The sequence below is a fragment of the Triticum aestivum genome, chromosome 3A, assembly GCF_018294505.1.
Source record: "Triticum aestivum cultivar Chinese Spring chromosome 3A, IWGSC CS RefSeq v2.1, whole genome shotgun sequence".
Taxonomy (NCBI): Eukaryota; Viridiplantae; Streptophyta; class Magnoliopsida; order Poales; family Poaceae; genus Triticum; species Triticum aestivum.
This window is the reverse complement of record NC_057800.1, coordinates 522,041,819-522,053,356: the sequence shown is the minus strand read 5'-3', so window position 1 is coordinate 522,053,356 and position 11,538 is coordinate 522,041,819. Positions and strand designations below refer to the sequence as shown.

The following is an 11,538-nucleotide window of genomic DNA, read 5'->3' as shown; positions in this document are numbered from 1 at the left end:
GTTTCATTCATAATAGGTTGAATCAGGAACGATGAACTAATCATATTTACAAAAACAAGATACGTCGAGTTCATACCAGCTTCTCTCATATCAATCAGTCCATCATATATTGTCATTATTGCCTTTCGCTTGCACGACCGAATGGTGTGGATAATTATAATAGTGCACATGCATTGGACTAAGCTGGAATCTGCAAGCATTTAATACAATGGAGAAGACAAGGTAATATGGGCTCTTGGTTAAATCAACAATAATGCATATGGGAGCCACTCAACATTTTCATCATGGTCTTCTCCTCTTGACCCCCAAAGAATAAGAAAAGAAATAAAACTATTTACACGGGAAAGCTCCCAACAAGCAAAAGAAGAACGAGAAATCTTTTTGGGTTTTCTTTTAGTTACTACTACTACAGGCATGGAAAGTAAACTAGCTAAAATCTACAAGTATTTTTTTGTTTTTTCTTAAGGTTTTTCAAACATACAAGAAGAGTGCTTAGAAAAGAAAATAAATTAGCATGGATAGTACAATGAAAAAGTATGGGCACCGACAACTAGAATGAGTGTATGAACATGAATGTAATGTCGGTGATAAGTACGTACTCCCCCAAGCTTAGGCTTTTGGCCTAAGTTGGTCTATGACCACTGCTGGCCTGGCGGATATCCAAAGTCGTAGGTGGGGTTGTAATGAGATGCAATAGCTACTGCCTGAAGAGCTGCAGCTTGGAGGTGAGCTGCCTCCGTCCTCCTCTCATACTCGTTCGCCTCCTTCCTGGTTATAACATATGTCCGTTTCGCCTGAAAGTTAAAGAAAGCAGGAGCAGGGAGGGCAACATGGATAGTGTGCTGTCTGGCAAAAATTAGTCAGTTAGGTAGTGGTACTATAGGCACTTATCTGACACGAAGTCCTCAAGATCAGCATTACGCACATACGCATCAAATTCATCCTTGATGCCTGCCTGGACCATAAACTCCTCTGACGACCATTCACAAGGCCGCACTTGAGCTTCCCTCGGTGGTTCATCGTCCGGCTCACGTATTGTGAGCCTTGGTCCTTTCTTCCTTGAGGAACCACCTTGGTACATTTTCCTATGCATTATTCTTTCTCTGAAAAATTTCTGAAATTTTAGTGACTCAAAATAAAAGTGAAACCAAACTCAACAAGATTGATAGCAACTAATCCCACAAGTGCCTATAGGCTATATCATGCATTAAAACGACTTTGGACCATATAAATTTGACATGCATGCTCAAGAACAGGGTCACCTTAGCAGCAAAAATTTGCAATAAATAAAGCACTAGAACAAAAACTAATTGGACCTTTGTAGGAGTCACATGCCGAAGAACAATCCCCCAAAACAGTTTTGTGAATGGAGCTTTGAGCAAATAGATTGAAAATGGCAGGAAGATGAGCTCGAACACGGGTTTGAGCTATGGGAGGATTTTTTTTCGGGAGGAAGACAAAGTGAGTGTGTGCTGGAATAAGTGGAGGGGGTCCATGTGAGGCCCACGAGGCAGGGAACGCGCCCTGTGCCCTTGTGGCCAAATGGTGCCCCCCTGGTGTGTTCTTAGTGCCAGAAATTCTTAAATATTCTATAAAAATCATATTTCATTTTCATGACATTTGGAGAACTTCTATTTTCGGGGTATTTTTATTGCAAGGATAATTCAGAAAACAGACAGAAAATACTATTTTTGCTTTATTTAATCTAAATAACAGAAAGTAAAAGGAGGGTACACAGAGTTGTGCTTTCTAACTTCATCCATCTCATGATCATCAAAAGGAATCCACTAACAAGGTTGATCAAGTCTTGTTAACAAACTCTTTCTGAATAATATGAAACCGAAGAATTTTCGAATAACACTAGGTTACCTCAACGGGGATATGCATGTCCCCAACAATAAGAATATCATATTTCTTCTTGACAGTAGGAAGAGGGAATTCAAAACCTCCAATAGTAATCGTTGAAATTTTTCCAATAGAATTGATACTGTGTACTTGAGGTTGTTTCCTCGGAAAGTGTACTTGAGGTTGTTTCCTCGGAAAGTGTACTGCATGCTCATTACCATTAACATGAAAAGTGACATTGCCTTTGTTGCAATCAATAACAGCCCCTGCAGCATTAAAAAAGGGTCTACCAAGGATAATCGACATACTCGTCCTCGGGAATATCAAGGATAACAAAGTCCGTTAAAATAGTAACGTTTGCAACCACAACAGGCACATCCTCACAAATACTGACAGGTATAGCAGTTGATTTATTGGCCATTTCCAAAGATATTTCAGTAGGTGTCAACTTATTCAAATCAAGTCTAAGATATAAAGAGAGAGGCATAACACTAACACCGGCTCCAAGATCACATAAAGCAGTTTTAATATAGTTTCTTTTAATGGAGCATGGTATAGTTGGTACTCCTGGATCTCCTAGTTTCTTTGGTATTCCACCTTTAAAAGTATATTTGGCAAGCATGGTGGAAATTTCAGCTTCTGGTATCTTTCTTTTATTTGTAACAATATCTTTCATATACTTAGCATAAGGATTCATTTTAAGCATATCAGCCAAACGCATACACAAAAAGATAGGTCTAATCATTTCATCAAAGTGCTCAAAATCCTCATCATCCTTTTTCTTGGATGGTTTAGGAGGAAAGGGCATGGGTTTCTGAACCCATGGTTCTCTTTCTTTACCGTGCTTCCTAGCGACGAAGTCTCTCTTATCATAACGTTGATTCTTTGATTATGAGTTATCAAGATGAAGAGGAGGTTCAATCTCTACATCATTGTTATTGCTAGGTTGAGCATCAACATGAACATCCTCATTATCACTAGGTTCATGTTTATTACTAGGTTGTGTTTCAGCATCAGAAATAGAAATATAATTGGGATTCTCAGGTGTGTCAACAACAGGTTCACTAAAAGCATGTAAAGTCCTATCATTTTTCTTTTTCTTCTTCTTAGAAGGACTAGGTGCATCAACATTAGTTCTCTGAGAATCTTGCTCCACTCTCTTAGGGTGGCCCTCAGTATACAAAGGTTCCTGAGTCATTTTACCCCCTCTAGTCATAACTCTAACAACATTATCATTTTTCTTATTATTTAATTCATTAAGCAAATCATCTTGCGCTTTAAGCACTTGTTCTACCCGAGTGGTAACCATAGAAGCATGTTTACTAATAAGTTTAAGGTCACCTTTAACTCTAGACATATAACCACTCAAGTGTTCAACCATATAAGCATTATGTTTCAATTGTCTACCAACATAAGCATTGAAGTTTTCTTGTTTAACAATAAAATTATGAAACTCATCCAAGCATTGGCTAGCAGACTTATTACGAGGAATATCACCTTCATCAAATCTATAGAGAGAATTTACCTTTACTACCCGTGTCGGGTTATTAAGACCATATATTTCTTCAATAGGTGGTAAATTCTTAACATCTTCAGCTTTAATACCCTTTCTTTCATAGATTTCTTTGTCTCTTGCATACCTTCAAGACTGAGAAATAGAATACCCCTTTTCCTTGGAGTTGGCTTAGGAGTTGGTTCATGAAGTATCCAATCATTATCATTACTCAATATATTATTCAATAGCAATTCAGCTTGCAACAGTTCTTTCCGTGAAAACACAACCAACACAACTATCCAGGTGCTCTCTCGAAGCATTAGTTAGTCCATTATAAAAGATATCAAGTATTTCATTTTTCTTGAGAGGATGATCAGGCAAAGCATTAAGTAATCGGAGAAGCCTCCCCAAGCTTGTGGGAGACTCTCTTCTTCAATTTGCACAAAATTATATATTTCCTTTCAAGCAGCTTGTTTCTTATGAGCGGGGAAATATTTAGCAGAGAAGTAATAAATCATATCCTGGGGACTACGCACACAACCAGGATCAAGAGAATTAAACCATGTTTTAGCATCACCCTTTAATGAGAACGGAAATAACTTAAGGATATAGCAGTAACGAATTTTTTCCTCATGAGTGAATAGGGTGGCTATATCATTCAATTTAGTAAGATGTGCCACAATAGTTTCAAATTCATAGCCATGAAAAGGATCAGATTCAACCAAAGTAATTAACTCAGGATCGACAGAGAAATCATAATCCTTATCAGAAATACAGATAGGTGAAGTAGCAAAAGCAGGGTCATATTTCATTGTAGCATTCAAAGACTTTTCTTTTAGCTTAGCTACCAGTTTCTTAAGATCATATCTATCTTTGCAAGAAAAAAGGTCTCTAGCAGTTTCTTCATCCATAACATAACCCTCAGGCACATCAGGCAATTCATATCTAGGGGGAGAATCTTCATCATCACTTTCATCAATATTATCTGTTTCAATAATTTCATTCTCTCTAACCCTAGCAAGTTGTTAATCAAGAAATTCACCTAATGGCACAGTATTATCAAGCATAGAAGTAGTTTCATCATAAGCATCATGCATAGCAGAAGTGGCATCATCAATAACATGCGACATATCAGAATCAATAACATGTGTAGGTGTCGCAAATTTACTCTTAATAGAAGGTGAATCAAGTGTAGAGCTAGATGGCAGTTCCTTACCTCCCCTTGTAGTTGAGGAAAAAATCTTGGTTGTTTCATCTTTCAAGTTCCTCATAGTGATCAACAGATATAAATCCCAAGTGACTCAAAGAATAGAACTATGCTCCCCGACAACGACGCTAGAAAATAGTCTTGATAACCCACAAGTATAGGGGATCGCAACAGTTTTCGAGGGTAGAGTATTCAACCCAAATTTATTGATTTGACACAAGGGGAGCCAAAGAATATTCTCAAGTATTAGCAGTTGAGCTGTCGATTCAACCACACCTGAAAGACTTAATATCTGCAGCAAAATATTTAGTAGCAAAGTAGTATGGAAGTAACGGTAACTGTAGCAAAAGTAATAGTAGTAGTTTTTGTAGCAATTGTAACAGTGGCAACGGAAAAGTACTAAGCAAAGATCAATAAGTGAAAAGCTCGTAGGCAATGGATCAATGTGGATAATTATGTCGGATGCGATTCCTCATGCAACAGTTATAACATAGGCTGACACAGAACTAACTCCAGTTCATCAATGTAATATAGGCATGTATTCCGAATATAGTCATACCTGCTTATGGAAAAGAACTTGCATGACATCTTTTGTCCTACCCTCCCGTGGCAGCGGGGTCCTATTGGAAACTAAGGGATGTTAAGGCCAACTTTTAATAGATTATCGGACCAAAGCATTAACACTTAGTGAATACATGAACTCCTCAAACTACGGTCATCACCGGGAGTGGTCCCGATTATTGTCACTTCGGGGTTGCCGGATAATAACACATAGTAGGTGACTATTGACTTGCAAGATAGGATCAAGAGCTCACATATATTCATGAAAACATAATTGGTTCAGATCTCAAATCATGGCACTCGGGCCCTAGTGACAAGCATTAAGCATAGAAAAGTCATAGCAACATTAATCTTAGAACATAATGGATACTAGGGATCAAACCCTAACAAAACTAACTCGATTACATGGTAAATCTCATCCAACCCATCACCGTCCAGCAAGCCTACGATGAGATTACTCACGCACGACGGTGAGCATCATGAAATTGGTGATGGAGGATGGTTGATGATGACGATGGCGACGGATTCCCCCCTCCGGAGCCCCGAACGGACTCCAGATCAGCCCTTCCGAGGAATATTAGGGCTTGGCGGCGGCTCCGTATCGTCAAATGCGATGAATGCTTCCCTCTGATTTTTTTTCTCCCCGAAAGTGAATATGTGGAGTTGGGTTTGAGGTCGGTGGAGTCCCAGGGGGCCCACGAGGCAGGGGGCGCGCCCTAGGGGTGGTGCGCCCTGCACCCTCGTGGACAGGGTGTGTGGGGCCCCTGATGTTGATTCTTTCACAATATTTTTCATTAATTCCAAAACGTGTCTCCGTGGATTTTCAGGTCATTCCGAGAACTTTTATTTTTGCACAAAAATAACACCATGGCAGTTCTGCTGAAAACAACGTCACTCCGGGTTAGTTCCATTCAAATCATGCAAGTTAGAGTCCAAAATAAGGGAAAAAGTGTTTGGAAAAGTAGATACATTGGAGACGTATCAGTAGGCCATGCTCGATGGGTCGGTTTATGTCCAGTCTCGCCCCAACTCATCTTGTCGTGGCCGCCGCCCCTCCTCCTCAACGTTCCTCTCTTCACCCCCACCTCACGCATGTGCCCATCCAAGTCGTCGCTACCGCCCCTCCTCGATGCATCACAATTCCCTCTCCCTTCCTCTATCTGAGCAGCGACAGCTGGTGAGATTGGAGGCGGCATCTCGCGCGATGGGGGAAGAGATCATGCGGTGGCCCGTCTCACGTGGTGGAGACCCAGGGGCCGCGTCTGTAAGGGATGCTGCGGAGGATGACAATGCGGAGAGACGTGGCTGCTGGCTGGAAGGGAGGTAATGGCCATCGATGGTGATGCCGCTCTGTTGGGACGACCTTGTTGCCGCTGCCCAACATAGGTTTTGGGAATGGTGATATGTGCTAATGTTGGCGTTGGTCAGAGGTGATTTTGTGGTTCATATAGTATTTTTATTTGTCTTCTTTACTTAGTTTGGCCTATTAATTTTGACAAATCCAGTGGAAGGCTCCAGGTGGTTGCTTATTCATGGATGTTTCCTTTGTAAACAACGTGATTTTACACACAAAGAGGTGGATCCTGGCCTCATGGGTGTCAAATGTTGGCCAATTAAGGTTGCATTAGAGCTGCAGGTGGATGCTATACGTTTTGAAAATTCATTTGAAAGCCATGTAGGTAGACCGAGCTTCTCATTTCAGCATATATTTTTACAAGAACTACTTCTGGGCATAATCATTGTTAAGCAGTTGCTCTATCAGTGGACACAAAATTTGGAGGAAGGGTTATGGTCAAACTACTCACATATAGACCCTCACTATAGCAGATAGTTTGCTTGGCAATGATAAGAATCTCAAAGATGACACTAAATATTTATCCTCTATTACTATTTCTTTGCTAATTTATTTGGCAACACTAGGAACGAAAATCATGATAACCAACCTTTACCAAGGGACACATTGAACCATAGTCCACATAAATATTGTTGAGTAAACAAATGAATGTCCATGCGAAGTTCTGTGAAGGGTTCATACATTTTTTTAGATGAAAGTGTTCATACGTTGGTGAGCAAATGTACTTTGGCCAAAAACATGCCAAAGCAGAGAGCCACATAGAGGGCTGGGGCAACCAAAAAATAATTGTATGTCAAATTTCCCTTTGGCATTATATATTACTTGCATCATCTAAGTATAAAGAAGCCATCGTTCATTTGATCTCTACTGCAGATGCACTGTGTAATCAGTTCCTAGACCGATCTGATTTGAGTGAAGTTAAACGCGAGGATATACAAGAGCAATATTTGATAATATGGTTACTAGCCAATATGGTAATCAATTCATACCAACGAACATGTTCTCTTATGCCCATAATGTAGCCATACCTGATATTTCTTACACTGAGCTGAACATTGGTGAGGCAACTGAAAGCATGAACAATGGCAATATCAGTTGCCTAATTATACATGGAGATTATCTGCAGGGGAGTGTGGGGAATGCCCTAAAGCAGAGTCTGGGTTCTCTTGATGTGTGGCTGGTGAACCGTCACTGCATGATTTGCGTCAAAACTATCAGTCATATGAGGAACAGACCCCGCCTAATATACGTGCAGGCAGCTTGGTGCAGGTGGACTCTCTGGATCAATACTGTGATGATATATCTTTACCATATTACTACATGGATGTGTTTCCCTGGAGTCCTCATCCCGTGAGAAGATCGAACCTGAATATATTGGTTTCAAGAGTGAGTACTGACTTTTCTCCGTTACCCTCATGTATAGAAGCATAACAGATTAAATGCCTCTGCATTTTTATAATCAATAATATATCATAGAAGTAGCAATTCTTTTACTCAAAGGGATTTTGACAAGAAATTGCCTCCGTGTACTATTATTTTGATTTATGTAACCTTGGTAGCCATCGAGCTCCTGGTTATCTATTGCCACTCCAGGTAAAATGTAATAATTTTCAACAATCTTTGTCTGCAAATACTTTTATTCATGGTCTAGAGTGATGACATACAAGTCACATGATCAAATGGAGACTCTACGGTCAGGTCATATATAATTATGTGTGCTTGCTAAGTTTACATAGCCCTGCCCGAAAACGAGTTCATTTCAAATTTTTTGTTCCATAGGCTGATCAAAGCGTTATGGCCAGTAATATATTGATTCATTTTTTAAAAAGTCTTTCGTGTTTGATTATCCCATTGTCTTTTTAGTGTAGAATATCCATTATCTGTCAAACGAGATAAGACAGAAACATATTTCTGAGCGTGTGATCAACAGCTACAGGTGAAAGTGGAGAATGGTAACATAACAACACAACAGCCGTAATCCATGGAAGCTAGAATCTCCCCAGGGATCGATGATGAGCACCAAGGCAAGCAATCCATTCATAGCTACCACGCGCTGGCCCAACACGCTAGCAAAGAAGAAATTATCCTGCTGACATGTATAGGAGCGCATGTTCAGGCAATAACACCACGGGCACAACATAGATAGAATAACTGTAACCACATATCACACGCGAATAACCAATCTGAAATTAAACTCCGTATTATACGCCCTGATTCGATCGAAAAGCTACGCATAGACTAGAGGGTATCAAACGTACATGTCCCTCGTGCGGCAGAGCGCGCATGATCATCTACTCCCTCCGTTTCAAATTACTCGTCACAGAAATGGATGTATCTAAAACTAAAATACATCTAGATACATCCATACCTGCGACAAGTAATTTAGAACGGAGGGAGTAGTATACTACATAATCAAAGTCTGGGATCAAATTTGTGCAACGCGACAAGTTGAGGGACAAAAGGCATAGCATTCACTCGTTTTCTCCATGGTGCACTTTCCGTGCAATTCTAATTTCGAACGCCATGGCCTCGAAAATTCAAATGTCGGAGATGAACTTGAACTACGGTGCAAAGTTACCAAAATGCTAAACCATTATGCTATGATTATATTATAAACAGTACCAGCGATACACATCCAACAAGAAGTCCAGCTAATTGTGTTCTAACAAAAATAGTTCCAGCCAACCAGCCTGCTACGGTACAGCCAATCCAGCCTGCAGATTCTTTTTCTATTCCAGTAAACTAAAATGAACAGTTCTCGGATTCTGACACAAGATCACAACTTACGCGCATCCGACGACAACATGGATTTTCAGATTGCAATCACCTTCTATTTTTTCTGGTGCTTCAGAGTATCCATCAGCGAAGCTCTGTTTTCATTCTGGCACCGCCGGGGACAGCAATGGCACAAGTAGAGACCATTGACTGGCTCACAACTTGTGAAGAAGAGGAACTCCATGTCCTGGCAGACTCTATTTATGCTGCTTAGAATGTTTATTAGTCTACTGGCACAGTCTTCGCCTTTCAAACAGTAGAGCTCGACGACCTCAAGAGTTTTAGCCATCTCAAGCATAAAAGTCAGAAAGCCCCACTGGCACATTTCTCCTCCAAAATCCTCGAACACCAATTTGTTGAGCGAATGCTCGATGCACGGGATAGAAGTTGTCGTGTCCCATGATTCAGGAGTAACCCGCTGTGAAATTGATCGACTGTCTGCCTGCAAACGTCGACCATGATTAACAAATAATGCATGGTATGATGGTAGAGCTAAGTAGATTGGGGGTTAAGGAGAGCTGAGCTGCAATGGTTACCTCGACATGGAGCTCCTCAAGGCATGGGAAGCATTTGAGCAACTGAGCAACGAAGGTGGTACGTCCCTTCTCTGAGAAGGGCACTTGGATGGCCAAGGTCTTCACGCTGCACATCAGGGTAGTGGACTGCAAGATGCCTCCCTGCAATATGCAAAACATGTCATAGGAAGCAAAGATACTTGCTTTCAAAGCAAATATCATCCGAGTTTTAGCTGCAACAAACAGTAGAAAAAGGCAAAGCATTTACATCGAAAACGGTATCACGCAGCACGAGAGGCCCGACGTTCTTCCCCAAGTATCCCAGCACCTGCAGCTTGGGGGCGGAAACAATTTTCACCGTTGCTCTGCCGCTCGGCAAATGGATGCCCACCAGTTCTTCAAGGCTCGGGGCATCCTCGACAACGAGCTCACTCAAGTCGCCCAAGTCGCCGTACAGCCGCACCAGGCTCTTGGACCGGAGGCGGATTTGCTTGACCCCGGTGATGTTCTTGAGCTTTGCGCACTCCAGGGACGGGCAATGAGCAAGCATCGCCTGCAGGGCGTCCTGGGAGGTTCGGACATTGGACAGGCGGAGCGTCTTGAGGGCGGGGAGCCGCAGCGCGTCCACCTCCGCTTCCTTCGGAAGATCGCAGAAGCACACTCTTAGGGTTTCGAGGGAGGCGAGCTGGAGGAGCGACGCGGGGAGGGTCGGCCTATAGACTGTGTACAACATGTCGACGTCGACTTCTCGGACACCGCAGGTCGCGAGGACGGGGAACCAGCCGCTGACGACGCCCATGCGATTGACGAATCCCTGCCCGTACATCACGAAGCGGAAGCTGCGGATGGGGATGTGGCGGCGCGAGGCGAGGATGGATTCGACGGCGCGGATGAACCAGTCGCAGCCGCGGCCCGCCTCCGGCGGGAACGGCTGGCACGCGTTGAAGTCCAGGAGGTACTGATCAAACAGGCGCCGCCACCGCGAAGAGAGCGCCGTCGAACGGGCGGCGTCGCGGAGCGGGAGGTAGGAGAGGATGCACAGCAGGATCGCGTCCGGGAGTTCGCCGATGCGGTCCCCGTGGTCCTGAGCCGCCGCGTCGTCAACGCCGACACCGCCGCCGGACTCCGCGCGACGGCGTTTGGCCGCCCTGCCGTCGAATTTCCCGTCAGCGTTCACGCTCGGGGCCGGGGAAAGCGGCGGGGGCTCGCCATCTCCGCCGCCGCGCCCGCGCCTCGCGCGGGAGGGATTGGCCGCGCTGCCGTCGAATCCCTCATCGGAGCGCAGCGGGGCGTCGGCGGCGTAGGAGGGCGAGCGATCCGACGACACGATCTGACCTCGCTGCGACGAGGTCGTGGAGACGGTGGCGGGGGAGTAGACGCAGCACATGCCTACTCCATCGGATGGAGAGTTCTGGAAGAACTGGGTACTTCGTCCTCGCCGGATCCGGATCCTCGTTGCATAGGTAACGGTTTCTGTCTGGCAGATCCTGCTGTCAGGTCCAATCCGCGTCGTCCATCTGAAACCAACGGCTGGATCTTCTAGTCGCACAGCTGTGGCCTCCACCTACCCACGCCGTCCAAGAAGTGGAGGCAGCCGCAGTTGCAGCCGAACCACCTTCCGACGTACAGATTCCCTGGATCATCACCGAACTGCAGACTAAGGGTGTGTTTGGTTTCTGTCATGAAACGAAACGGTACGCCGTCCCAAGAGCCAGTTCTGGTGTTTAGATTGCGGAAGGAATTGGAACCCACCGGTTTCAGGGAACGGCATATTCCTTGTTTATGC

The 11,538-nt window shown here is 43.6% G+C and overlaps 1 protein-coding gene across 1 annotated transcript; it reads right to left on the bottom strand.

The window, feature by feature from the left end:
* Positions 1-9,036: 9,036 nt before the first annotated feature.
* On the bottom strand, positions 9,037-11,319 carry LOC123061998 (FBD-associated F-box protein At4g10400). Its single transcript, XM_044485293.1, has 3 exons — positions 10,021-11,319; positions 9,774-9,914; positions 9,037-9,679 (listed from the first exon to the last, which is right to left on the bottom strand). Exons 1-3 carry the CDS (start codon positions 11,137-11,139, stop codon positions 9,293-9,295), a joined length of 1,647 nt encoding a protein of 548 aa, XP_044341228.1. The 5' UTR covers positions 11,140-11,319; the 3' UTR covers positions 9,037-9,292.
* Between the last annotated feature and the right edge of the window lie 219 nt (positions 11,320-11,538).